The sequence below is a fragment of the Culicoides brevitarsis genome, chromosome 2 (genome assembly GCF_036172545.1).
Source record: "Culicoides brevitarsis isolate CSIRO-B50_1 chromosome 2, AGI_CSIRO_Cbre_v1, whole genome shotgun sequence".
NCBI classification, from domain to species: Eukaryota; Metazoa; Arthropoda; class Insecta; order Diptera; family Ceratopogonidae; genus Culicoides; species Culicoides brevitarsis.
Genome location: NC_087086.1, coordinates 40,798,084 through 40,825,846, shown reverse-complemented (window position 1 = coordinate 40,825,846; position 27,763 = coordinate 40,798,084). Strand labels below are relative to the sequence as shown.

At 32.6% G+C, this 27,763-nt stretch overlaps 8 protein-coding genes across 8 annotated transcripts; 4 read left to right on the top strand and 4 right to left on the bottom strand.

Moving 5' to 3' along the window:
* The first annotated feature begins 562 nt into the window (after positions 1–562).
* On the top strand, positions 563–4,175 carry LOC134829157 (zinc finger protein 91-like). The gene is made up of 2 exons (XM_063842153.1): positions 563–2,100; positions 2,801–4,175. The coding sequence occupies exons 1-2, from the start codon at positions 563–565 to the stop codon at positions 4,140–4,142; spliced, it is 2,880 nt and encodes a 959-aa protein (XP_063698223.1). The 3' UTR covers positions 4,143–4,175.
* A 3,585-nt stretch (positions 4,176–7,760) lies between these two features.
* Positions 7,761–10,645, bottom strand: LOC134828384 (uncharacterized). The gene is made up of 2 exons (XM_063841352.1): positions 10,509–10,645; positions 7,761–10,446 (listed from the first exon to the last, which is right to left on the bottom strand). The coding sequence occupies exon 2, from the start codon at positions 10,440–10,442 to the stop codon at positions 7,782–7,784; it is 2,661 nt and encodes an 886-aa protein (XP_063697422.1). The 5' UTR covers positions 10,443–10,446; positions 10,509–10,645; the 3' UTR covers positions 7,761–7,781.
* Positions 10,646–10,749: 104 nt separating this feature from the next.
* On the top strand, positions 10,750–12,649 carry LOC134828385 (zinc finger protein ZFP2-like). Its single transcript, XM_063841353.1, has 2 exons — positions 10,750–10,827; positions 10,915–12,649. The coding sequence occupies exons 1-2, from the start codon at positions 10,768–10,770 to the stop codon at positions 12,637–12,639; spliced, it is 1,785 nt and encodes a 594-aa protein (XP_063697423.1). The 5' UTR covers positions 10,750–10,767; the 3' UTR covers positions 12,640–12,649.
* A 77-nt stretch (positions 12,650–12,726) lies between these two features.
* Positions 12,727–14,049, top strand: LOC134828386 (syntaxin-17). The gene is made up of 3 exons (XM_063841354.1): positions 12,727–12,976; positions 13,033–13,580; positions 13,668–14,049. The coding sequence occupies exons 1-3, from the start codon at positions 12,852–12,854 to the stop codon at positions 13,829–13,831; spliced, it is 837 nt and encodes a 278-aa protein (XP_063697424.1). The 5' UTR covers positions 12,727–12,851; the 3' UTR covers positions 13,832–14,049.
* Positions 13,918–14,799, bottom strand: LOC134828387 (protein N-lysine methyltransferase METTL21D). The gene is made up of 2 exons (XM_063841355.1): positions 14,682–14,799; positions 13,918–14,620 (listed from the first exon to the last, which is right to left on the bottom strand). The coding sequence occupies exons 1-2, from the start codon at positions 14,750–14,752 to the stop codon at positions 14,032–14,034; spliced, it is 660 nt and encodes a 219-aa protein (XP_063697425.1). The 5' UTR covers positions 14,753–14,799; the 3' UTR covers positions 13,918–14,031.
* Positions 14,800–18,076: 3,277 nt separating this feature from the next.
* LOC134830402 (E3 ubiquitin-protein ligase RFWD3-like) lies at positions 18,077–20,377 on the bottom strand. The gene is made up of 2 exons (XM_063843870.1): positions 19,801–20,377; positions 18,077–19,737 (listed from the first exon to the last, which is right to left on the bottom strand). Exons 1-2 carry the CDS (start codon positions 20,214–20,216, stop codon positions 18,276–18,278), a joined length of 1,878 nt encoding a protein of 625 aa, XP_063699940.1. The 5' UTR covers positions 20,217–20,377; the 3' UTR covers positions 18,077–18,275.
* Positions 20,378–20,482: 105 nt separating this feature from the next.
* On the bottom strand, positions 20,483–27,661 carry LOC134832833 (DNA-directed RNA polymerase I subunit RPA2). The gene is made up of 5 exons (XM_063847019.1): positions 27,498–27,661; positions 25,282–27,438; positions 24,038–24,249; positions 21,333–22,047; positions 20,483–20,748 (listed from the first exon to the last, which is right to left on the bottom strand). The coding sequence occupies exons 1-5, from the start codon at positions 27,570–27,572 to the stop codon at positions 20,530–20,532; spliced, it is 3,378 nt and encodes a 1,125-aa protein (XP_063703089.1). The 5' UTR covers positions 27,573–27,661; the 3' UTR covers positions 20,483–20,529.
* On the top strand, positions 22,640–24,021 carry LOC134832834 (adenosine 3'-phospho 5'-phosphosulfate transporter 2). Its single transcript, XM_063847020.1, has 2 exons — positions 22,640–23,289; positions 23,349–24,021. Exons 1-2 carry the CDS (start codon positions 22,728–22,730, stop codon positions 23,918–23,920), a joined length of 1,134 nt encoding a protein of 377 aa, XP_063703090.1. The 5' UTR covers positions 22,640–22,727; the 3' UTR covers positions 23,921–24,021.
* Positions 27,662–27,763: the final 102 nt, after the last annotated feature.

Below are 27,763 nucleotides of genomic sequence, written 5' to 3'. Positions count from 1 at the left end.
ATTTGCATCTGACTACTTGTGAAAGTGCAACCGCACAAGCAATTTAACGCAAAAACACACGATGAAAAGAAATGATGATAAATGCAAGTTATAATAATAATAAATTAGGAAAGGCGAAAAATATCCAAACAAAAAGGCAGCACTTAAATCTAAAAGTGCAAACTGCAATTTTTAATGTGCATTAATTTACATCACAGACAATGTGGCTGCCTACGAATTTGAGGAAATATTAACGATTTTTAAGATTTTTGAACTTTATATGAATATTTTTCACTAAAAAAAAAAAATTTTAATTAAAAATTTGATTTTTAAAAAATAAATTTTCCTCTCCCCCTAAATTTTTTTGAATAAAAAAGGGGGAGGGATTTGTCGAAAAACAGTACAAGTGATTTGTTTTAAGCGAAAGACAGTTATTTATATTTTGTAAACATAAACAAAAGCGTAAAATTATCTCAATTACATGAAAGTCTTCTGTTTTAACAATAAAAATCAATGTAATTGAACGTAAAATGGCTTAAATAACAAGTAAACTGTGAAAACGATCAAAAAGTCGCACAACAACATGGATGACAAGCAAAAAACTCCAACATTGGGCGAAATTACTCCGCAATCCATAATCCGCCCGTTCATTTGTCATTATTGCGGCATGAAATTCGACGAGAAAACCCATTTGCGGCAACACATCGGGCATCGTCACATGCCCCGGGATCGAAAATGCCCCGATTGTGATGTCATGATAAACGATATATGTTACATTTCGCACAAACAGGTTCACATGAAGCGGCATATTTGCGAAAAATGCGGGAAATTGTTTCAAACAGCGAAGCGGTTGGAGGTTCACAAGAGCAAATCGTGCCCGAAAACGAAGGAAGAGCTCGAAAAAGACCCCGAATTCATGGCAAAACGGTACAAATGTCACATGTGCATTTATCGCGGACCCAATGAGAGAGCCTTGAACAAGCACGTACAACGCGTTCATCAAGCAAAAAACATGGAAAAGGAGAAAACGTGCGAAGTTTGTCAAAAAAAGTTCAATAAAATCGCTTATACGAACCACATTCGCACGCATGGCAAAATCCAATGTCAAATTTGTCAAAAATTCCTCTCCGCTGGCTCGGGATTCTTCAAGCAGCACATGTTAAATCACGAAAAGGAGCAAGAAGACGCCGGATCACAAAGTCACGAAATCGCTTTGGGACCTGATGGAGTGTTTCGATGTTATGCTGAGGCCTGTGACTATGAAACGCCCAAAAAACGACTTTTTGTGAGACATTATCAGAACAAACATGGCCCAAAATTACTTAAATGTGACTTCCCCGAATGCAAAAATACGGAATTGATGAGCGAAAAGCAACTTTGGCGTCATAAAAACTCTCATAAAAGGAAAGATTGTGAAAAATGTGGCGCCATTTTCAATGAATTACGTGATTTGAGAAGACATTTAGCAAAAGCCTTATGTAACATGACAAAAGACTCGCAACCCTTTGAGGACCTAAAATGCGAACAATGCGATTATACGACTTACCAATCGAATGCCTTGGTTCGACATCGATTGCATTATCACGCGCCTGTTGTTGGCAGATGTCAAGTGCCGGGATGCAAAAATCCTGAACTCATGACAAAAGCAAAGCTGGCAATTCATATGGGGAGACACAAAGAGCATAAAAAGAAGAAATACGAGTGCGAGATTTGCGGATGGCGTTTCGGAAGTAGTTGGAATCTGAAAAAACATTCAGAGCGTTGCGAGTATAAACAAAAATTGGAAAAAGAAATGAACGAAAAAGTTGAAGTTAAGGAAGAACCAAAAGAAGAAAATGATAAAAACGATTCAGAAGAGGAAGAAAATGAATTTAATAACAATTTTGAGACCGAAATTCAGATAAAAATTGAACCTCCAGAAGAAATTCCCGAAAATCCGCTTGAAACTTTTCAAATTGACATCAAAGAAGAGCCCCCGCTTGAAATTAACGAAGAATACGAAACGAAATCTATCAAAAGCGAATGTGATAGTAATGTCGATGATCCATTCCAATCAAGTTCGGATGAAGTAAAAACAATTACAGACCCATTGAGTCTCGTTAAATGTCGCGAATGTAAGGAGTATGTTGTAAAAAGTAAATTAAATGAACATCTCGAGACACATAATGGCGAACATGAATGCATGATATGCCTAAAACATTTCGCTAAAAAGTAAGTTTTTAAATTTCATTTTTTTTTTCAAAAATTTTAGAATATTTGTTGAAACGAAAGTAAAATTTTTTATTCGATTTGATACAAAAAGTTGAAAAATATTAAATTTAATTTTTTTTTTTTTAATTTAAAAAAAAATTCTAAAATTATTTTAAAAATTTTTATTGAAAATGGATCAAAATTCATTTAAAAAAATATTTTAAAACCAAAAAATAAAAAATGTGAAAAAATTATCAATTAAATTGTTATCAAAAAAAAAAAAATTTTATTCTAATATTTTTCATTCAGTTTTTTTAAAATTAATGTGAGAAAAAAAATCTAATTGAATTAATTGATACAAAATTGAAAAATATGAAATAATTTTTTTTTATTTTCGAAAATTATTTTTAAAAAATTCTTCAAATATGAAATAAAATTCAATGAAAAAATTAAAAATTTAAAAAAAAATATGTTTTTAAAAAATAAAAATATTCAAAAAAGAAAAAAAAAATCGGATAAAAATTATTTTAAAATTATTTATTTTTTTAAATTAAAACTATTAAAATAAAAAAAAAAAATTAAAAATTGAAATTTTTTATTAATTTCATTTATTTATTTTTATTTTTTTTAGATTCCGCCTTACTCAACATGTGAAACGACGCCATCCAGAAATGCCAAATATAGAAGATACCAAAGATTTCCTCGCTCTAACGGATGAGCAACTTACGTGTCGTCAATGTGAACGTGAGTGCCTCGACATCTTCGATTATCGGAATCATCTGAGGGAAGCTCATGCCCAAATCGAGTACAAATGCGATAAATGCGACTACGTCTCGGATAAAAAAAAGAATTTGGGCTTTCATATTTACATGGTGCATGATCCAAATCAAGTTGAATGCGAAATTTGCAGCAAAAAAGTCAATTCAACCCTTCTTACGAAGCATATGAAGAGACATACTTTGCCCCATAAATGCAGTGCATGCCCCGAACGTTTCAGCGGAAGATGGATTTTGAAAGCACACATCCTGAAATGGCATCCAAATCGAGAAGATCTCATCGCAGCCTTGAATGAAGACATAAAAAGTAATAAAAATTCACGAAAAATTGAAGTTTCTGAAGCGAAACCGATTCAATGTGACCATTGCAATTACAAAACCGCGAATCGTGTGAGTTTTTTCAAACATTTCCAACGAATGCATTCGCTTGACAGAGTAAATTGCGAAATTTGTGGCAATTCTGTGAGTCGAATTGACTTGAAACGTCACAATTTGACGCACGAAAACCCTTCAACGAAGAATTTCATGTGCGAAAGATGCAGTCGAACCTTTAAGCAAGAACGTTCGTTGGAAGTTCATCGAATTTCGTGCATCGGGCAAGTTCAATTCAAACTAAGCAATCACAAATGTGATCAATGCGATCACACAACAGGCACGAAAAAAGGTCTTCGAAACCACAAATACAGCGTTCATGCTCCGAAAGACGCACAATGTCCCGTTTGTCAAAAATGGATGACAAAAATGAAACTTTCGGGTCACATGAGATGCCACGTAAAAAGAATCGCCTGCGTGATTTGTGAAAAATCTAATTTCGCAACAAGTTGGCATCTTAAAGTTCATATTTTGAAAGTCCATCCAGGTAACGAACATAAAATAATCGAAGAAGGATTGATAAAAAAGCCTCGGAAAATTGTGACAGCTGAAGGAATAATTTACAACAAAGTCGAATGTCCCGAATGTAAAAAGATGGTTCGCGAAACGAGATTAAGTGTTCATATGATGATCCATAATAAGAGATTTTCGTGCCCGAATGAAGGATGCGAATCAATGTTTGCACATCAGTGTGCCATAAAAACTCATTTATTAACGTGTAGGAAACGACAAAGGGATCCTGAAGAAGTTAACAAGAGGAAAAGGAAAAGCAATGAAAAAATTGAAGGAAATTTTGATGAGACGTCAAGTACAAATCAAAATTAGACTGATATTTTACCTTGAAAAAAAAAGTCATAAAAGTTGAATTAAAAATTTGAAAAAAAAAAAAATATTTTTTTTTTAAATGAGACAAGAAGGCTTTCGAAAATTCGAAAAAAAGTCAAAAAATATTTGGATTTTGTCAAGTTTTCATTATCGAGTATCTAAAATATATTTTTTTAGTTTTAATTTAAATTTAAAAAAAAAATTTAAATTTAATAAAGTTTGAAAAATTTTTAAAAATCTTAAAAATTTAAAAAAATTAAATAATTTTAAGAAATTTTAAAAAATTCAAAAATTTAAAAAAAAAATAAAAATTTAATAAAATTTTAAAAATGTCAAAAATTTAAAATATTTATTAAAATTTTGCAAAAATAAATTTTTTCTTCATATAAATTTTCTTATGAAATTCGTAAATTTTTTATTTCAAAATAATAGAAATTTAGTTCGAAATTTCATAAAAAAAATCTTCTTTTATTTCTTTAGATTTTCGATGTCGAAAGATTTTTCTTAATTTTGAACATCTAATTCCAATAAAAAAATTACAAATTTATGAATTTTATTAGAAAATTCATATCAATAAAAAAAATTTATTTTTTACAAAATTTTTATACCTAATAATTTTAAATTTTTAAATTTTTTTTAAATCTTTTAGATTTAATTTTTAAAATTTGTTAAAATTTTTTAAATACTTAAATTTTTTTTAAATATTTTAAATTTTTATGAATACTTAAATTTTTTTTTTAAATATTTTAAATTTTTTTAAATATTTTAATTTTTTTAAATTTAAATTTTTTACCGCATTTCGAAGAAAAAATGCGGTATTAAATTCGACTTGTCGTCTGTTTGTCAGTAACACTGTGCCCCAAAAAATTTTTTTTTATTTATTTAAAAATCATGGAGATTTTGATGGAAATCATATTTAGAATGAATATTTATTCAATTTTAGGCTTAAAAGTGATCAAAAAATGACTTGCAAAAAAAATCAGAGTTTGAACCTCCAAACTCTGATTTTTTTGTTACGTCAAATATCGACCCAATATGAACAGAAATGAACTTTAGAATGAATATTTATTCAATTGTAGGCTTAAAAGTGATCAAAAAATGACTTGCAAAAAAAATCAGAGTTTGAACCTCCAAACTCTGATTTTTTTGTTTTGTCAAATATCGACCCAATATGAACAGAAATGAACTTTAGAATGAATATTTATTCAATTTTAGGCTTAAAAGTGATCAAAAAATGACTTGCAAAAAAATCAGAGTTTGAACCTCCAAACTCTGATTTTTTTGTTACGTCAAATATCGACCCAATATGAACAGAAATGAACTTTAGAATGAATATTTATTCAATTTTAGGCTTAAAAGTGATCAAAAAATGACTTGCAAAAAAAATCAGAGTTTGAACCTCCAAACTCTGATTTTTTTGTTACGTCAAATATCGACCCAATATGAACAGAAATGAACTTTAGAATGAATATTTATTCAATTTTAGGCTTAAAAGTGATCAAAAAATGACTTGCAAAAAAAATCAGAGTTTGAACCTCCAAACTCTGATTTTTTTGTTACGTCAAATATCGACCCAATATGAACAGAAATGAACTTTAGAATGAATATTTATTCAATTTTAGGCTTAAAAGTGATCAAAAAATGACTTGCAAAAAAAATCAGAGTTTGAACCTCCAAACTCTGATTTTTTTGTTACGTCAAATATCGACCCAATATGAACAGAAATCAACTTTAGAATGAATATTTATTCAATTTTAGGCTTAAAAGTGATCAAAAAATGACTTGCAAAAAAAATCAGAGTTTGAACCTCCAAACTCTGATTTTTTTGTTACGTCAAATATCGACCCAATATGAACAGAAATGAACTTTAGAATGAATATTTATTCAATTTTAGGCTTAAAAGTGATCAAAAAATGACTTGCAAAAAAAATCAGAGTTTGAACCTCCAAACTCTGATTTTTTTGTTACGTCAAATATCGACCCAATATGAACAGAAATGAACTTTAGAATGAATATTTATTCAATTTTAGGCTTAAAAGTGATCAAAAAATGACTTGCAAAAAAAATCAGAGTTTGAACCTCCAAACTCTGATTTTTTTGTTACGTCAAATATCGACCCAATATGAACAGAAATGAACTTTAGAATGAATATTTATTCAATTTTAGGCTTAAAAGTGATCAAAAAATGACTTGCAAAAAAAATCAGAGTTTGAACCTCCAAACTCTGATTTTTTTGTTACGTCAAATATCGACCCAATATGAACAGAAATGAACTTTAGAATGAAAATTTATTCAATTTTAGGCTTAAAAGTGATCAAAAAATGACTTGCAAAAAAAATCAGAGTTTGAACCTCCAAACTCTGATTTTTTTGTTACGTCAAATATCGACCCAATATGAACAGAAATGAACTTTAGAATGAATATTTATTCAATTTTAGGCTTAAAAGTGATCAAAAAATGACTTGCAAAAAAAATCAGAGTTTGAACCTCCAAACTCTGATTTTTTTGTTACGTCAAATATCGACCCAATATGAACAGAAATGAACTTTAGAATGAATATTTATTCAATTTTAGGCTTAAAAGTGATCAAAAAATGACTTGCAAAAAAAATCAGAGTTTGAACCTCCAAACTCTGATTTTTTTGTTACGTCAAATATCGACCCAATATGAACAGAAATCATCTGTAGAATGAATATTTATTCAATTTTAGGCTTAAAAGTGATCAAAAAATGACTTGCAAAAAAAATCAGAGTTTGAACCTCCAAACTCTGATTTTTTTGTTACGTCAAATATCGACCCAATATGAACAGAAATGAACTTTAGAATGAATATTTATTCAATTTTAGGCTTAAAAGTGATCAAAAAATGACTTGCAAAAAAAATCAGAGTTTGAACCTCCAAACTCTGATTTTTTTGTTACGTCAAATATCGACCCAATATGAACAGAAATGAACTTTAGAATGAATATTTATTCAATTTTAGAATGAATATTTATTCAATTTTAGCTTTGAAATCGATCAAAAGTTGATTAAAACTTGACTTGAAAAATTTCATGACCGTTTTTCTTCTTTTTCGAGGAGTACGAAAATGTGAAATTAGGGGTACAAAATTATGAAATATATGCATTTCAATGGAAAGTCTGTAGTTGATAAAAAGTTCGGAAAATTGAAATGAGGAGTATGAAATTGTAAAGTGAGGACAACAATAAAGATATGTATGTAATATCGAAATGCGGTATAGTATGTCGTTCTTTAGACGACTACTTTTTCTATTTTTTTAATTTTATAAAATTTTGATAAAATTTTGAGTCAAGAAAATTAACGAAAAATGAAGAAAATCTTAGATTTCATATGCTTGATGATGGAAACTTGACCAAAAATTTTATTTTTTTTAGAACTGTTTTTTTAGAACTGAAGTTAATACTTTGGAGTTTGAGTATCCTGTAACAAAAAATTATTTAAAGAAAATCTTAAAAATGGAAAAATTTTCAAAACTGAGTTATAAATTAACAATTTTCTCAATTCTCAGAGGTACTTTACATGGAAATTTTGCCTTCAATATCTAATCTGATAGGAAAAAACAAACAAAAGTTTTCATTTAGTACAAAATTAATCTATTTTCATGATTTATTGCAACTTTTTATCCTAATATGGACTCTTCTTTGATATCTATTTCATCGCAATTCCCAAGCGACTCATCAACAATTTGTACATAACTCGCACTAACGACTTCCTTGACAGGCAAAACCTCCCCTTCTTCAATATTTTGCCCGTAATTCGTCGCACGTAGGTCATAATCTCGCCCAGCATGAATTTTCCTGTGACGAGTTAGGAGAAATTTCGATGGAAAATATCTCTCACAAATGTCGCATTGAAAATTTGACTTGTGATATCCTTGATGTTGCGCCAAATTCGCGTAAGTTGCTCCCTTGTACGGACAAACTGTACAATGATAAGGTTTTTCTTTCTCTTTTTTAGATGAGTCTTCGTCGTCAGAGAGATTTATTACTTCTGCTTCGTCATGGAGACTCAAATTCAGGTTTTTATGACATTTTGAATGGATAACGAGAGCTTCTTTTGAATTGGAAGTAAAGGAACAGCCTGAATTTGGACATTGAAATTCAACTTCTTGGTCATAATTTTGAATTTCTCCTTCTTCGAGGTAATTTTGTTGATCATTTATCGAATTAAAGTCTTCATGGAAGTCATCTCCGGTAATTATTTCGTCATAAATTTCGTTATTTTCGATTATTTCGCTACAAATTTCGCCTTCTTCTTCAACAGGAATCTGTTCAAAAGTTACAACAGTTCGTTTTTTCCGTTTTTGCGGGAAATGTAGCTTCATATGTCGCATCATAAAGCTATATTGTTCATTTTGTAACCCACACAACCTGCATGTGACCAAAGGACTTTCATCAAATCGACATTTCAAGTGTTTAAAATGCGGATAATTTATATGGCAATCTCTGAAATGGCGATTCATCGTGTAACTATGCTTATAGGCGGATCGACAAATGGGACAAATGCTTCTTCCTTCGGGATCTCGTATCCTGTGGGTGTCTTTAATATGCTCGTACATATTTTCCATGCTTTTAAAAGGCGCATCGCATATCGGACAGAGCTCATTTACGGAATGTTCAGCATTAATATGAGTTTTTAAGTCCTTTTCCAACGCAAATGTCCTTTGACAATGCCTACATTTGAAGTATACTGTAGTTGAATGCGTCGAATCCATGTGACTCCGTAACTCCTGAGGCGTGGAAAATACAATCCCGCATAGCTGGCATTCGAATTCCGTTTGATGTTTGATCACGTGACGTGCCAAAGCGCTTGAATTAGCTTTAACTTCGCCACATTCGGGACATTTGAGACTCGAAGATGGTTCGGGAAGAGATTTTTTCCGTAGTTTTGGCGGTTCAACTATCGCGAGAGGGTCATCTGTGATAATTTCGACATCAGAATCGCCATCGGGACATTGTCTCTTTGAAGCAGGTTCGTCTTCTTGAAAGTCATTTCTTCGTTTTTCCTGTAAAATTTCTCCTTCTTCGATTTCAGGAGCAACAATGTCATCCGTACTCGTTGATAATTCGATTTGTTCCCCCATTAACAGCTCTAATGTCGTAAAAGTCAAGATACTTTCTTCGAATCCCGGTATAATTGAACTCATAACGATCCCCGTTTCATTTACAAACATCGAACAATTCAAATTTTTGTTGATTCGTATCACAGTTTTAAGTTTTGGAATTGTTCTCATATCCGTTTTGTACAGCAACAGGTTCGTATCGACAACAACAACTTGCCATTCGGGTAAAATATGCTCCCCGATGCGTTCGACGAGCATTTCAAACGACTGAATTTGATCGGGATTTGACGGATCGACACCAGAAACATTCCAATTCGCTTCTTCGTCTTCCGTTTCAACGACTTCGATGGGTTGCTGGTTCATGGATTGCAAAAAACGAATCGTTCCGGGATTTTTTGTACCAATTATTTCGCCGCTTACATGTCCAATCATCGAAAAATCAGGGTTAACTCTTATAGATTTCGATATTCTTGGGATGCCAATTGATTGGAGTTGATATCCGACGATGAAATTGTTCTCGGGGACAGATTCGTAAAGCCAATTTTCATCGAGAATCGTTTTAATGTAACATAAAACGTCGTCTAATGAGCTGAACATCTCCTCATCGTTCGTTTCAAGCATGATGGTAGCTCCCAAACGTGTCATGACATCAGTTAACGGGTGATTTTCCTCACAAAAAAGCATCAAACTTCTCATTTTGGACCAAAATTCGGCAAATCCGTTGTTTAAATTCGATTCCAATATCGAACCGCCTTCAAAAATTGAATTTCCTTCCTGCACAATAACTTTCATGTTGCTTTTTACGCGAATTATGACTTCATAACGCTTCAACATGAACGTTACTTCACTTTCGGTCGCTTCCATGTTCCAATTTGGCTGCGTATTGAGACATTTGTGATAATGCAAGAGGAAATCCGTGTAAGAGCTGATCCTATTATTAGACAAACACTCTTCGTACGTCACAAAAGTCGGAGTTACTGAATTATTCGCCAATTGGAGAAGAGGTAAGCCTCGTTCGTCGCAATCTCGCGTGAAATTTTCTTTTAAAAAGTGGGCCTCGCAGATAGAGGGATCAATATCGTTATAAATAACATTCATCGATAACCAATCCAACATTGCGGTATCTTCGGAGGTCACAGAAACGAGCTCGAACAAGTCATTTTCGGAAAATCGCTGAAATTCGGGCCAGGAATTACAAACGATACAAGTTTTTGACATGACACTAAAAGAAAAAAATTTTAAAATTGAAAAAAATTTTTGGAAAAATTTACAAAAATTACTCACCTGAAGAAATATTTTTACGAATCTCGATAAATTTCAATGAAACCAACGCCTGAGGAGCTCCTTTTTACGTTTTTCAAGCCTCAAACCATAAAACTACCCAATTTATCATTAGAAAAGTGATTTTTCTGAAAAATTTTCTCAAGTACTTTGTTTTGTTTACCTTTTTTTGACGTTTCATTGACAGAATTTTCGTTAAAAACAGCATTAACGATCGACGTCGCGCTTCGTTCTTCAGAAAAATCCTAAAAATTCATCAAAAATGATCTCTGAAAGTGAATTTGATACAAAAAAATTTAAAAAAGTATCCACAAAAAATGAAGTAAGTAAAATTTCTTACCTAAAAATTCAAATTTTAATTAAATCTTACCCAAAAATCTCGATTTTCATTAAAAAATTTTTTTTTTAGTTGCAGCAACAAGTCGTCATCCATAACATCAAACAATTTTTCCTGAAAAATCTTCAAATTTGTCGAATTTGTTTGGAAACTGAAGATGATAGCAAGGGTTCAGCTCAATTAGTTCCCATCACAAGTGCGATATGGAGCTTTTTGGAGTTGCAAGATCGGACATTGCCGAATACCATTTGCACAAAATGCCAAATAAAAGTTTTAAATTTCATGATTTTGATGGAAAATTGTGCTGAATCAAACGAAATCTTGAGTAAAGTGCGAGATGAAATTGGATTTTCGACGGAAACAAAAGGAGAAGAGGAAGAAATTCTCTTTTCTGAGGGCGAATCGATGGAAGTTGATCCTAAAAATGAGGTTTTCGAGCAAAATTCTGTTTCAGAAATTGTTTCGATGGATTCAAAAGACGATGAAATGCTGCGAAAAAATTCATTTACAATTGTAGACAACAAATTTGTCTGTAATTTGTGCGAAAAATTGTCAGATTCAAAACAAAGTCACGTGACTCACATGAAAACTTCTCATACAAGACCTGAAAAATGTCCCGTCGAGGGTTGTTCGAAGGCATTTGGCATCCCTTCGATGGTTCGTCGTCATCTTCAACAAGTTCACACGGAACAAGATCTTTCCATGTTTGACGAAGAGCAAGAAATGACCTTCAAAATCGGTCCCTCAGGCAAATACGAGTGTTTTTACTGCAAAGAAGAGTACACAAAGCGTTACAACTTGGAAAAACACATTGAAAAAATGCACCAAAAACCCGACGAGGCATGTGAAATTTGTGGCAAAGTATTTAACGAGGTTCGAATGCGAATTCACATGAAAATTCATCAAAAATTATTCGAATGTCATGATTGCGGAAGACGATTCGTTGACAAATTCCTGCTGAAAAAGCATCTGATAGCGCTTCATTTACGGGAAAAGACATATTTATGCTCGAAATGCGGCGATAGCTTCACTTCAGCTCAAAATTTGAGAAGGCATGTCTATAAAGTGCATGAAAAACTCATCCCGCGTTATAATTCTTCGTTACCTGAAGAGAAAAAAGGCATTTGCAAGTACTGTGGATTAAAATTCTCGGATAAATATGAATTGGGGCAACACGTAAAGACACACACATTGATCTACAAGTGCAAAATTTGCGCAAAAAAATTCGCATCTGAAATTACTTTGACGAATCATGAGAAATCTCACACGGAAAATGAAGAATTTCAGTTCAAATGCACGACTTGTGACAAAAGATACCAAACAAAAGCCCATTTAAAGGCTCATTTCGATCGATTTCATGTCATTCGTGAACAATGGCTTTGTACTTATTGCCAAAAACGTCTACCGGGGCGTCGTGCCTTAGATGCTCATGAAAAATCTCACGAAGGAGTCAAGGAATTTGGATGTTTTTTGTGCGAAAAGGCTTTTACAACGACCCAACGCTTAAAAATGCATTTAATAACTAATCATACAAAATCCAAATATCGCTGTGGCGTGTGCAAAAACACCCAATGGCAAAGTCAACGAGGCTTTGAGGGTCACATGAAACGAGAACATCCGGATTTGTTCACTTCTCAACCCGACATGAGCCAATATTTCGAGCGAGATGAACCAACATACTCCAAATTGATGGAAACGTATCGAGAATATTTGAAAGAACTTTCAATTAAGCGTCGCATGGAGAACAGCGGAAGACCTGAGATCGAAGTTGAGGTCTTGGAAGTCAAAAACGACTAAAACGATGGTATTACCGCATTTTTTCTTCGAAATGCGGTAAAATCCGTTAAAATTTTGTTTTTGACGTTTACATGACACATCCGTTAACAACAAACGACCAATCAGCTGTTGCCATAATCACAAGAGAGACGCAAAAAAACACAAGGAAGTAGCAACAAAGAAGATTTTTAGCTTTTCTACCCTAATACCGCTCAATGAATTAACCCGTAAACATGGCATTGAGCATAAAACATGCAGAAATAGCGATAGAAAATTTCAATAATCAAGTGCAAAAGCAGATAAAGCAACTAAAGGACCACAAATTAAACATCAAAAAATTTCTACATAAAAACGAATAGTAAGTAAATGCATTTTTTTATCGCATTGATGACTCATCAACCAATTATCTTGTAGCGAGGGTGTCAAACGAGAAGAAGTCGGTGCAATTCGCACAGTGAAAAACATTAAAAACACAATTTTAGAGATACAAGAACTCCGTGCACGTTTCACGAAACCCGAAGACCTTGAATTGTTCGATCAACGAATCGCGTGCAAGAAAGATGAAGCCTTGCGGGAAGTCAAAAGTTTCTTGGATATGGAGTTGCGACCGAAAACGACGCCAATTAACACAAATCCCGATCAAATTGCGGATCTAGACGACGATTCCATTCCTCCGATACAAATGTGCTTAGATGAGTTGGATGAAAATCAGCTAAAGGCGAGAACAAAATTGCTTCATGACATGGAAAATATCGAAAATGAGTTGGCTGGGTTGTTTGAAGTGTTTAAAAAAGTACATGATATGGTGCATGAGCAAGCAGAGCCCGTTGAACGTGTCAGTGAAAACGTTGCAGATACGCAAATTAGCGTTGAACAGGGAACGTCGCATCTGAGAACGGCTCTAAAGTATCAAAAAGCGGCTTATCCGTTGATGGGAGCTGTGATAGGAACATGTATTGCAGGTAAATTTTATTTTTTTTTATTAAAAATTAAAAAAAATTACCTTTTTTGCTTGAAATTCATTAAAAAATTTGATTTTTTTCGATTAGGTCCCCTTGGATTGATCGCAGGAATGAAAACCGGAGCATCCCTCATGGCAGCTGGAGGACTTGCGAGTGTCACGGGAGGCTTTTTGGGCTTTTCCGGAGGAAAAATTCTCAAAAAAGAGGCGATAGCGGAAGGAACGATACCCGAATCAACCACACAACATTGAAATAATCGTAAAGCACGCGTGAATCAGGTCAATAGGTTAATTTCTTGAACGATTGTAGACAAAATGCATCTATTTATACAAATAAGTTATTCAATAGGCCCGATGATAACAGTTAAATTTATTGTTTTGTAGAGATATAAAAGATTATTGAATTAATTATAAGCGAATTCGTTAATTTTAAGATGAAATACAAAAAAATATTATTTTCTCGAACATTCGTACAGCATTATTTCGTCACATTGGTAGTCCGGATCTTGTTCCGCGGCAGAAATTTCTCTAAAAATTATTTTTTCTCGTGCTGTTTTGATGAATTTTTTGAAAATATCGATTTGTTTTTGTGATTCTCGGAGTTCTTGAGCCAGCAGGACTTTTGTTTCCTTCTCTTTGAGCAAAGTTACGAGAGTTTCAATCAGCGGTTCGATAGATTCTTCGTAATAAATACAATCCGAAACCAAAATGACGTCAAATATTTCATTTTCTATCAATTTGGCGGCATCCTCCGTTGACCATTTGAGTGCTTTTACCTCAACTTTTGTAGATTTATCGAATTTTTCCTTATTTTTGTCGACATTTACTTGCAATAATGGGATTGCTTCGTCTAAATCTGTTAATAAAACGGATTTTGCTCCCAAACAACACGCTGTCATGCCACACAATCCCAAACCGGAGCCTAATTCGAGGATATTTTTGCCTTTTAAGTACTTTGGGGAGCTGTTGCAACGATGAATAAGGTATCGAGCAAGAACAATACTTGCATCCCATACAACTGCGCTTACTTGACCTTCAATTCTGAAAGTGAAAATAATGAATTTGGTAATTTTTTGATGAGAAAAGGGAAAAATTAACTTACATTTGATGCAAATCGAGACACAAATCGTCATTTATTTCGAATTCTCGAATGCAGTAATTGGGTTCAGTCATTTTTTCTGTTTTTCAAACAAATTGCGGCAGATGGAATTCGTAATGAGACAAAAATGTGAACAGCTGAAGATGTAAACAACGACACTGACGAGCAAAAAATTTTTAACAAATATTTGGGTATGCATAGAGGCGAAAAAATTCTTAATTTTAATTTTTTTATTCCAATTTATCATTTTTAACCATTTTATAACCCAAAACTGCCAAAAAATTGAAACTGAAAAAAATTTTTTTCTTTGACATAGTTTTGTTTTAAAAACTAAATCAAGAGCAAAAAAACTGTGTCAAAAACTGTGTCAAAGCAATTTTTGTCAAATCTTGCTCCAAATGGATAAAAATTTGTCAGAAGGCTCTAATTTATCATTTTTAATCATTTTTTAACTCAAAACTGCAAAAAAATTGAAACTGAAAAAAATTTTTTTCTTTGACATAGTTTTGTTTTAAAAACTAAATCAAGAGCAAAAAAAAAAAACTGTGTCAAAGCAATTTTTGTCAAATCTTGCTCCAAATGGATAAAAATTTGTCAGAAGGCTCTAATTTATCATTTTTAATCATTTTTTAACTCAAAACTGCAAAAAAATTGAAACTGAAAAAATTTTTTTTCTTTGACATAGTTTTGTTTTAAAAACTAAATCAAGAGCAAAAAAACTGTGTCAAAAACTGTGTCAAAGCAATTTTTGTCAAATCTTGCTCCAAATGGATAAAAATTTGTCAGAAGGCTCTAATTTATCATTTTTAAACATTTTTTAACTAAAAACTGCAAAAAAATTGAAACTGAAAAAAATTTTTTTCTTTGACATAGTTTTGTTTTCAAAACTAAATCAAGAGCAAAAAAACTGTGTCAAAAACTGTGTCAAAGCAATTTTTGGTCAAATCTTGCTCCAAATGGATAAAAATTTGTCAGAAGGCTCTAATTTATCATTTTTAAACATTTTTTAACTAAAAACTGCAAAAAAATTGAAACTGAAAAAAAATTTTTTCTTTGACATAGTTTTGTTTTGAAAACTTCAAGAGCAAAAAAACTGTGTAACTGTGTCAAAGCAAAAACATAGTTTTGCTCCAAAAAAATGGATCAAAAAAATTTTCCAAATGGATAAAAATTTGAAGGCTCTAATTTATCATTTTTAATCATTTTATAACACAAACTGCGAAAAAATTGAAACTGAAAAAAAATTTTTTCTTTGACATAGTTTTGTTTTAAAAACTAAATCAAGAGCAAAAAAACTGTGTCAAAAACTGTGTCAAAGCAATTTTTGTCAAATCTTGCTCCAAATGGATAAAAATTTGTCAGAAGGCTCTAATTTATCATTTTTAATCATTTTTTAACTAAAAACTGCAAAAAAATTGAAACTGAAAAAAATTTTTTTCTTTGACATATTTTTTATTTTGTTTTAAAAACTAAATCAAGAGCAAAAAAACTGTGTCAAAAACTGTGTCAAAGCAATTTTTGTCAAATCTTGCTCCAAATGGATAAAAATTTGTCAGAAGGCTCTAATTTATCATTTTTAATCATTTTTTAACTCAAAACTGCAAAAAAATTGAAACTGAAAAAAAATTTTTTCTTTGACATAGTTTTGTTTTAAAAACTAAATCAAGAGCAAAAAAACTGTGTCAAAAACATAGTCATTTGTCAGAGGGCTCTTTTATCAATACTTTGACATAGTTTTGTTTTAAAAACTAAATCAAGAGCAAAAAAACTGTGTCAAAAACTGTGTCAAAGCAATTTTTGTCAAATCTTGCTCCAAATGGATAAAAATTTGTCAGAGGGCTCTAATTTATCATTTTTAATCATTTTTTAACTCGAAACTGCCAAAAAATTGAAACTGAAAAAAATTTTTTTCTTTGACATAGTTTTGTTTTAAAAACTAAATCAAGAGCAAAAAAACTGTGTCAAAAACTGTGTCAAAGCAATTTTTGTCAAATCTTGCTCCAAATGGATAAAAATTTGTCAGAGGGCTCTAATTTATCATTTTATAACTCAAAACTGCCAAAAAATTGAAACTGAAAAATTTTTTTTTCTTTGACATAGTTTTGTTTTAAAAACTAAATCAAGAGCAAAAAAACTGTGTCAAAAACTGTGTCAAAGCAATTTTTATCAAATCTTGCTCCAAATGGATAAAAATTTGTCAGAGGGCTCTAATTTATCATTTTTAATCATTTTTTAACTCAAAACTGCAAAAAAATTGAAACTGAAAAATTTTTTTTTCTTTGACATAGTTTTGTTTTAAAAACTAAATCAAGAGCAAAAAAACTGTGTCAAAAACTGTGTCAAAGCAATTTTTGTCAAATCTTGCTCCAAATGGATTGAAATTTGTCAGAGGGCTCTAAATTATCATTTTAATTAATTTTTTAACTCAAAACTGCAAAAAAATTGAAACTGAAAAAAAAGTTTTTCTTTGACATAGTTTTGTTTTAAAAACTAAATCAAGAGCAAAAAAACTGTGTCAAAAACTGTGTCAAAGCAATTTTTGTCAAATCTTGCTCCAAATGGATAAAAATTTATCAGCTCTAATTTATCATTTTTAATGATTTTTTAACTCAAAACTGCCAAAAAATTGAAACTGAAAAAAATTTTTTTCTTTGACATAGTTTTGTTTTAAAAACTAAATCAAGAGCAAAAAAACTGTGTCAAAAACTGTGTCAAAGCAATTTTTGTTCTTGCTCCAAATGGATAAAAATTTGTCAGAGGGCTCTAATTTATCATTTTTAATCATTTTATAACTCAAAAATTACTGCAAAAAAAAAAATTGACAAAAAATTTGGATTGTCAAGGCAATTTTTGTCTGAAAAAAAATGACATAGTTTTTTTTTTTAAAAACTAAATCCTAAATCAAAAAACTGTGTGGATAAAAATTTGTCAGAGGGCTCTAATTTATCATTTTTAAACTAAAAACTGCAAAAAAATTGAAACTGAAAAAAATTTTTTTCTTTGACATAGTTTTTTTTCAAAACTAAATCAAGAGAAAAACTAAATCAAAAAACTGTGTCAAAGCAATTTTTGTCAAATCTTGCTCCAAATGGATAAAAATTTGTCAGATGGCTCTAATTTATCATTTTCCGCAAAAAATTCCGTAAAAACTTGACAGAAAAAAAATTAATTAAAAAATTTTTAATTTTTTCGAAATTTTTTTTAATTTTTAAAAATGTAAAATAAAATAAAATTTAATTCAAAAATTAAAAAAAAAAATAAAATAAAATAAAATATTTTTTTTTTAAATAAAAATTTTAATAATAATTTTTTATTTCTTTCTTTATTTAAATTATAATATGGGAAAGAGTTAAATAATTAAATTTGAATTAAAAAACATTTTTTTTAAGAGAGTAGAAAAAGCAAATAGCACTCGTTTATTTTAATAACTTCTAATTTGTCATTTAATTTTGTACATGGAGCTCGTATTTCTTAACACTTAGCGTCTAATTTATTTGAAATTTATTTTGTGTGAGAATCTCTTGGTTGTCCTATCTAGCCTACCTACTAACTAAACGGTAATAATAACTCTTTTGTCAAATTTCTCGTGTGCGAAAGTCAAGAAGAGTCTGTGAACTTGTAAGCGCGACACTTGCTCTCCGTCAGGGCAGCCACATAAGTCGTTTCGTTGTCAATATAAACGGGGCACGTATCCAAAATCCTCTCAGAAATGGCAGTTCTTGTACTTTCGACATTTCTGCCCCACGTTTGGATGACTTTTTGATCTTCGCAATATGCCGTCACGATTGTCGTATCGCGATAACTAACTTGACTACTGCGCGAAATGAACGATTGCACCTTCGAGCCGTGATATTCCTGCACGATCTGAAGTGTTGCCATGGATTCATTGAGACGCACGAGATCCGCCAACATGTGACGCGCTCTTTCGTGATTCGCACTCGGACGAGCATTGATGAGGATATGGCTACTGTTGGCATCATATTGCATCGAAACGAAGGGTCCGTCGATATTTAAACGCATCGGGATGGTATTTTGGTCGGCAGTGTATTCGAAGAACCAACAAGAAGTCAACTTGCAAACGAGACATCCGCCGTACGGGAAGTCGTTGGAAACGGGAACACTCCAAACATTTATCACGGGAGAGAAATCGCCGGGAGTTGAGAACTCTTTCAGCACGGCACGAGGTTGACGGATGTCATAAACGAAGGTGCTGCCGTTTTGCATGCCGAGATACAAGAGTTTTGTGCGAACTTTGTCGAAGCCACAAGACCAAATTTGCGAATTTTCGGAGGGTTGGAATGATTCGACGAGATTTTTCGTGTTGAAATCGTACAATTTGCTCGTTTTTTCGCTGCAGGCAGCAATAAAGAGCGATTCGTCAGCGTCAAAGCACAAATCGCGCAACGACGAGGCGGATTGATGCAAATAATTCATGGGTCTTAAAGTAGTTGCGTCGATATAACGAACCCCATATCCCGGAAAGAGGTTATTTGAGGTCTTCTGTGATGCGAGTAAAAAGCGACGATTGCGATTATAGGTTAGAACACGACATCCCGCTTGAGCCGAAATGTCAATTGTCTTTTCTAAGAATAATTTGTACGTGCCAGTTCGTGCTTTTTGCAGTTTAATGTTTGTGGCGTAAGCGGCGTATTGTGCCTCAGCGATTTGTTTTTGTAACTCAACCACGAGTTTCTGCTGAATTTGGTTCTCCATCTTTGACATTTGCAATTCCATCTGGAGCGACGAGACTTTTTGTCGTTCCCCGTCAAGTTCTTTTTGCAAACGAACCACTTCCGAGTTGTCGACGATGCACATTTTGCGGGCATACAAATAGCGAATGTCTCGCGGACCAGCTTTCGTTTTGCAATGCGGGCAAGATTTGTTTCCCGCCGCACATTCGCGTAACCAGCGTCGCAAACACGAATCTCCGAACAAATGCCCGCATTTCAGCGATACGAGACGATGCGATCCCGTCATTTCCCAATGATCGAGACAAATGGGGCACGTCAAGCCATCGTCATCTTCCAAATCTTCGATGTCGCTTTCGATGCGATTTGGTCTGAAACGTAGATAAAAATTTAAACACCCCCCAAAAAAATCGATAAAATAAATTGCGTCTTACCTCTTGCGTTTCTTACTGCTACTCTTGACTCGTTTGATTACGTTGTCATTGGGGCTGCAACTTAATGGCGTTCTTTCACGATTTTCGCGATTTTCCTCACTTTGCGATACCATCACGACAGCTTCTTGCACGACATTCACTAATGGCACTTCGAAAACTTGACCTTCGAGTGGCTCCGTATCCATGGGTTGTTGCACATTTTCCTGCGATGAGTTCGATAGCGTCGCAAAACTGCCCGGAGGATCCGAATTTGGCAATGTGCTGGCTTGACTATCGGCGATAAACGATTCTTGCGACGATCCCGGATGATATTCTTCAGTCGTGGCAGTGGCGAAGGAGTGTGTACTGCTGCTAATTGTTTCTGCGTCGTCACTTTCTCCCAGCGAAGAACCATTCTCAGCACTATCATCACTCATTTCGAGTTTTTCCTGTTTTTGTTCGTGCAAATTTTAGCTATTCTCGATATTTAATGCTCCCGAAAGACGTTCGCTTGCGTCAAAAAACAATTTTTTACAATTAATTTCGACAAAAATACAAATTTTTCGATTATTTTGATATGAGATACAACACCAAACACTTCTTTGTTTACCTCGTCATCTGTTTGGCGTTAAACGAGGCGTTATCCATACATTAACGAAGCACTTAACGAAACGTTTTCAAATCAAACCAATATTCGTTTAAATTTTTTTTCTTTTATTTCATCATATTTTTCTCTAAAAATAACAAAATTTATGTACTTTCGAAATTCAGCTTCACATTTATGTTCATCGAGCTTAGTTGGGTAACTAAAAATTTGAAAATGTATGGGATTTCGATGTATCCGATGCCATTTCCGTCGCCACAAAGTCGACAACTCGCGGGAACAGTATTAAGGACGTCTTTGTTGGTGCGTTTTTTGATTTGATCTACAGGTCCGAGGAGTGTTCCGCAGTTTTTGCAAATTATTGTCTAAAAAAAAAAAAATTCAGTTAAATTCAAATTTTTTTTTAAATTTTGATGGAGTTTCTTGAGGTTTTATATTTATTTTTTTTCAAAAATATTTCATAAAAATTTAAAAAAAAAATTTCATAAAAATTTTCAAAAAAATTTCAAAAAAATTTCAAAAAAATTTCATAAGAATTTTATAAAAATTTTAAAAAAAATTTCATAAAAATTTAAAAAAAAATTTCATAAAAATAAAAGTAAGGACAAAAATTTTTTAAAATTTAAAAAAAATTTTTAACTTTAAAAAATTTTAAATTCACAAATTTTTATTATGATTCGTGTTCGATTTTTTAATTTTCTTTTTAAAGAATTTTTTTTCACAAGTTCATTTTATAAAGAATTTTTGATGATTTTGAAATATATTCAATTGTTTTCAATATTTTTGATGAATTTCAAAATTTTTCAAAATTTTCAAAAAATTCATAAAAATTTTAATTAATTAAAATAAATAATAAATAAATAATTTAATTTTTGTAAAAAAATTAAAAAATTATTAAATTAAATTATTTTTTTAATTTTTTTTTTTTCTTATTTTATAAATTTCTTACCGAACACTTATCCGATCCATGGAACAATCGATCTTGCAAGAGAAAAGCTGCTCCATGCGAAATCAAAGCATCACGTTCCATCTCTCCAAATCGCACGCCTCCGCCGCGTTTTCTTCCCTTCAACGGTTGATGCGTCAACATATCAATGGGACCCGTCGATCGCACTTGCCATTTATCCGAAACCATATGCCGAAGTCGTTGGTAATGCACAATACCAAAGAAAATGTCAGCTTTCAATTCTCGCCCATCTGTTCCGCTGTACATCCGTTCTGTCCCGTAATAATTATATCCACAGCTCTCGAGTCGTTTCGCAAAATACTCTACCGCGGTATTATCTTCGCCAAATTTGAACGGAGTCGCATCATAAACAGTTCCTTTGATTGCTGCATGTTTGCCCGCCATCGTTTCGATCATCATGGCAATTGTCATGCGAGATGGAAATCCGTGAGGATTGAAGATAATATCGGGAATGATGCCCGAATCAGTGAATGGTAAGTCTTCTGCAGGCCATTTTTGGGAGCAAATACCTTTTTGTCCCGCACGAGAAGCGAATTTATCTCCAACAGAGGGATTTCGAGGGACTCGATACGTGATACAGGCTTTTTTGGGAACACCATTCGTTAATCCGCCGCATAGCTTGATGTTATCCACGATGCACGTTTCACTCGATTTGTATCGCATTACAACGTATTTGGCTTCATTCGTGTCAAAATAGCTAAAAAGAAACAAAAAAAAAAAAATTTAATTAAATCTCAAGTCAAAAAATCTTAAAATTATTTTTTACAATTAAAAAAAAATTTAAAAAAATTAATAAATAAAAAAAAATTATTTTAAATTAAATTTTTAATTAAAAAAACAATTTTCAAAAATCTAGAATAAAATGATAAAAATTACAAATAATTAAACTTTTTCAAAAATAAAATAAAAATAAAAATAAAATAAAATAATTTTTTTTTGTCTGCAAAATTTTTGATGGTCACATTTAAAACCAACAAATACCATTCAAAAATTTTTTTAAATTTTTAACGATTTTTTACGTATTTTTTACGTATTTTTTTACGTAATTTTTACGTAATTTTTATTTAAAAATTAATTTTCATGTTTAAGACCCATCAAGTAGAAGTTCATGAAAATTATGCAAAATCAAAAATTTCACTCGAAATTTGTAATTTTCATTTTTTATGTCAAAATTAATCAAATAAAAGCTAAAATTAAGATTTTTACTAAAAATTTCAAAAAATCAAACGAATTTCCTTTAAACCCATGCGAGTTTGTTTTTGTATGGATAACATTACTCATATGTCAGTGCAATAAATGTTGACGTTTCAAAATAAAAAAATGTTTTAAAATGAACCGAATCGTGTTATTAAAGTAAACAATCGCATTTGAATAAACATGTCGACGACGACAACGATCCAGATTCCGGTGACGGGCACAAATAACTCCAAAGACGACGCAAACGGCAAAATGAAGAGTGTTTCCGGCACGGGCGAATCTGAAAATCAGGTCAAAATTTTGTGTTTCGACTTGACATCCTTCAGCAAGACGACACAATTTATCCTCTGTTGTGTTGGCGTGTTTGTTCTTTTCCTCATTTACGGCTATTTGCAAGAACTGATCTTCACTCTCGACGGCTTCAAGCCTTACGGATGGTATTTGACACTCGTGCAATTTTTGTATTACACAATTTTTGGCTATGTCGAACGCATGACACACACAGGCATGCGGAAAATCCCGATAAAAACATATCTCGTCCTTGCTGCTTTAACGCTTGGGACAATGGGCTTCAGCAATTCCAGCTTGGGCTATTTGAATTATCCGACGGAAGTTATCTTCAAAAGTTGTAAATTGGTGCCCGTTTTGATTGGGAGTGTCGTGATTCAGAGGAAACAACATTCTTTTTTGGAATTTTTGGCAGCAATTTGCATGTGTATTGGATTAGCTTTGTTCACGTTGGGTAAGAAAATTGAATTTTTCTTCAAATTTGGATTTTTTATGATTTTTTTCGCATTTCAGCTGATGCTCAAGTTCAACCAAACTTCAATTCTTTCGGAATATTTTTGATTTCGATGGCTTTGTTGTGTGATGCCGCCATCGGAAATGTACAGGAAAAGGCGATGCGTGAGAATAAGGCTCCGAATCACGAAGTTGTGTTCTATTCCTATGGAATCGGGTTCCTTTACTTGTTGGCGATCATGATTTGTACAGGAGATTTTTTCACAGGAACGAAATTCTGCTTGGAAAATCCAATTCCAACGTACGGTTACGCCTTCGTCTTTAGTATTACGGGCTATTTGGGGATTCAAATCGTTCTTACGCTCGTTCGCACTGTCGGAGCTCCCATGGCAGCTCTCGTAACTACCGCACGAAAGGCTGTGACAATTTTCCTGTCATTCATCCTCTTCACGAAACCCTTTTCATTCCAATACGTATGGTCGGGAGCGATTCTCGTGCTCGGCATTTACCTCAACGTCATCAGTAAGAAGAACAAATTGACGTTTTCCGAGTTCCTACAACGGATTCAAACGTGCCTTGGACTCGCAACAAGTCATGATGATGCGCGACAAAAATTGTTGCAAAATGTTTAGACGAATTTTCTGATTTTTAGTGTAATTTAGGTAATTTTGTTAGTTGTTTAAGGCCAAATAAAGGAGTCAAACTCTGCTTAAATAAAAAAAAATATTGACAAAAAAAATTTTTCTTACCAACACATTGGCGCCTTTGCAGTTAATATCGTGCCAGCATGAGGAAATCCGTCGGTATCCAAGAAATTGACGAGACTCTGATCATGCGGATCTCGAGCAAAGTAACTGTCGTTCTTGAGTTCAATGAATTCTGAGTGATAAACTTGTCCGTGGGCGAATCCACGTTCAAAGGCGGATTTGTTTATTATCATTGCGTCTTCCATGTCGTATCCCTAAAATTAAAAAAAATTAATTAAATACGCTTAGATGCTTAATTTTTTTTTTTTTTTTCAAAATATTTATTTAAAAAAATTATTTTTTTTTTCTGAAATTTTTTGGTTAAAATTATATAAAAAAAAATTAATTTTTTTTTCATAAATTTTTAAAAGATTTTTTTTTAAATTTTTTGATGACATTTTTTTAAGCTTTGAAGAAATTCTTTAAATTTCTTAACTCATGAAATCATTAAGAAAAATTAAAAAATAATCCTTCTAATTTTTTTTTAATATTGAGAATTTTTATGAATTTCGTCAAATTTAAATTTTAACAATTTTAAAAAATTATTTTTTTTTATTTTTTGTGAAGTTTTTTTTTTAATTTTTTTTTTTTTTTGAATTTTTTTTGTGAAGTTTTTTTTTAAATTTTTTTTGAGGAAATATTTTCTTAATTTTTTTTGTGAAATTTTTTTTTTAATTTTTTAATTCATGGAATCATCAAGAAAAAAATGAAGCTGAAAAATTAGAAAAATTATCTTCTAAAAATTTGACGAATATTTTTTTAAAAATTTTTATAAATTTTTTTTCATAACTTTTTAAGTTTTAAATTTTTGTATGAGATTTAGTTATATTTTGAATTTGTTTTTTGTGAAATTTATTTTTTTTTATTTATTTGTGAAAATTTATTTAAATTTTTTGTAATTTTTTTTTGTGAAAAAAATTTTTAATTTTTTTTTAAATTTTTTAACTCATGGAATTATCAAGAAAAAAATAATGAAAAATTAGAAAAATGTTCTTCTAAAAATATGTCAAATTTAATTTTTTCATATTTTTTTTTTTTTTTTTTGAAATGTTGACATGAAATTTTTTATTTGTTAATAGAAATTATTCTAATTTTACAAAAAATTTAAAATGATAAAATTAAAATTTTTAATTGGTTAAATATTAAAACAAAAAAAAAATACTCTTTTAGAAGAAAATTTCCATTTTTTAAAAAAAAATTTCAAACTATAAAATTTTAATTTGGAAATTCAATAAAAAATTACTCACCGTATATGAAATAACAGCAACAATCGCATTAGTTCCCATCGCAAAATCATCCAGCTCAATGTTATCATGATGCACAGGTCTAAAAAGCGGCGTTCCGGGCGTTTGAAGTCTATACATTTTCGTTTCTGCCTGCAACTGCCAATAATGCAAAGGAGTTCCCATCGTTTGTTTACCCATCTGACACTGATACATGTTCCGCGGCGATTGATTACAATCCGGCATCGGGATCAAATTTGCCAAATTCGACATGAACGACGTATCCGAAAGTTCACAATGTGTCGTCACTCCTTCGTAAGCTTCCTCTTGTTTGATACAAATATCCATGTAAACTTGCTCAAAAGTCCCAATAAGTTCAATTTCGCCTGCGATTAAATTATGCACGGGACGCATCATGCGCGCAACTCCGACAAAAATAAAAATTCCCGGATATTGACCGCCTTTCTTCTTTGGCACCAACACAATTTCCGCCGTATTTGGGATTGAAATTCCCTTAATTTTCAACAAACGAAGTTCATTTACTACATTTTTCGCTTCTTTATCGTGAACATATCCAATTACACGACCTTCGAGCATCACGGTGTACGAATTTTTTATTTCATCCGTGCAATCGAGTTGACTGTTGAGCGGTATCATCCCGAGATCACATAAAACATTCGGGATGGCAGCAACTTGTTTCTTATCAGGATTGCCCGAAACCTTGCAATTTACCGTTAAATGATTCAATAAACCGCATGGAGAGCCGTCGGGAGTGTGAACGGGACAAATGAACCCCCAAGCATCGGGAAGAAGTTGACGCGCTTCAGTAGTTCGCATCTCGACGAAGTACGAACCTCGATGAACGGCACGAAAATGACTCATATAACGCATCCGATTGATGTTTTCTGCCATAATAACCAACCCGCTATTCTGCATGAGACCCAAACCGCTGCGAGAACTGATATTTCCTGTAGCTAAAAAATTCTCAAAACTCCGGTCGATGTTGCCGGCATACTTAACAGCTGTCAAAAAGTCACTTTGTTTGAACGACGAACCTTCCTCACGTTTTAAAATGTTCAATTTTAGGTATTGCAAGAATCCTTCCAACTTCTCTTTGAGTAATTTTTGATACAAATGTCCCGCTAAAAGCAATTCTTGCATCATAATACCATCCGCGCCTTCAACCAAGCACTTTCCTTGAGCAACTTGAAACAATTTTTGGATCATGTACACGAGCAAGTTGAATTTATCGCGATTATCCGTCAAGTGAATGAGAATTGTGTTGTCCAATAAAAAGTCGGCGACATCAATATTGCTGTACCATGACGGCAAACCGTAAAATCTCGAACGAAAGACTTGTCCCAAGTAATTTTTGCATTGATCGTGTGTGTGGATGTTCTCATCGTGCACTTCCCGGATCATGTTTTGGATGCAATTCAAGTAATATTGGTCGTCTTCGTATCCTTTACTCAATGCTTTGTAAATATATTCATCCGTGCAGTTCGTCAATGTCTTCAGAAGCAACACAACTGGCAAATATGACAACAATTTGTTGTAAGAAAACATAAATTTAGCTGTTCCATTGTTAATAAAATGCACAACGTTGTTCGTCGAAGTCTGATCTGTCTTCACACATCGAATCAGCACGCCTACATCACTAAATCTGTATCCCCGATCCTTCCAGGTGCTTCGTTTAATGGCAATTGGATAATTTCTCCTTGACATCAACAACATTCGGATTAATTTTTCATGTCCTTTGATCAAAAACTGCCCTCCCCATTCGTGTTCGTGCTCGCCACGCTCAATTAGCTGATAAGGCTTCAAGCCATTCAAGTGACAAGCACTCGATTTCATCATAATAGGCACTTCGCCTAAATCCTTATCGACGGAGGGTTGTTTGAGCCCGTTTATGTCCCATCCGATGCGAATGCTGCACATTCCTTTGTACGAAACGCCTCGTTGACGACATTCCGTCGGGTAAATTCGACGTTCTTTCACGTTCAAGGCACTTAAGGGTATCGTGGGAGGCGCGATTGTGCATTCTTCGATAACTAAACGGATTTTATCGCCGTTCGTGAGTTCAACAAAGACCGGGGCGATGTTCTCGACACAATCCTGAATGCCTTCGGCGAGCATGTAGTTAAAGGATTCTACATGAGGAGCTCCTAAATTGTTGAGAATCTAAAAAAAATTTTTTTTTTAAAGTTTTTTTTTATATGAAATGTCTGAAAGTAACAGACCTCGTTGAATTTCGTCTTTTTCTTCGTGAAATCAGGTTTGGAGTTCGTCAATACCGGATTGTCCTTGAGAGTCATCCTCGTTGTTGCCTAATTCTAACTTCCTTTTGAATATTTATCAGCATTAAATTGCTTAAAATTTAATAAAAAGTCGCTCGTGTTTCGTTAACGACAAGCGCACGTGTGGTTTGTTTTGATTTTGTTCCCAGCTGACAACAGTTCTTCATGGATTTTTGCAAAAATTATTTTTTATGAATTTAATACCTGAA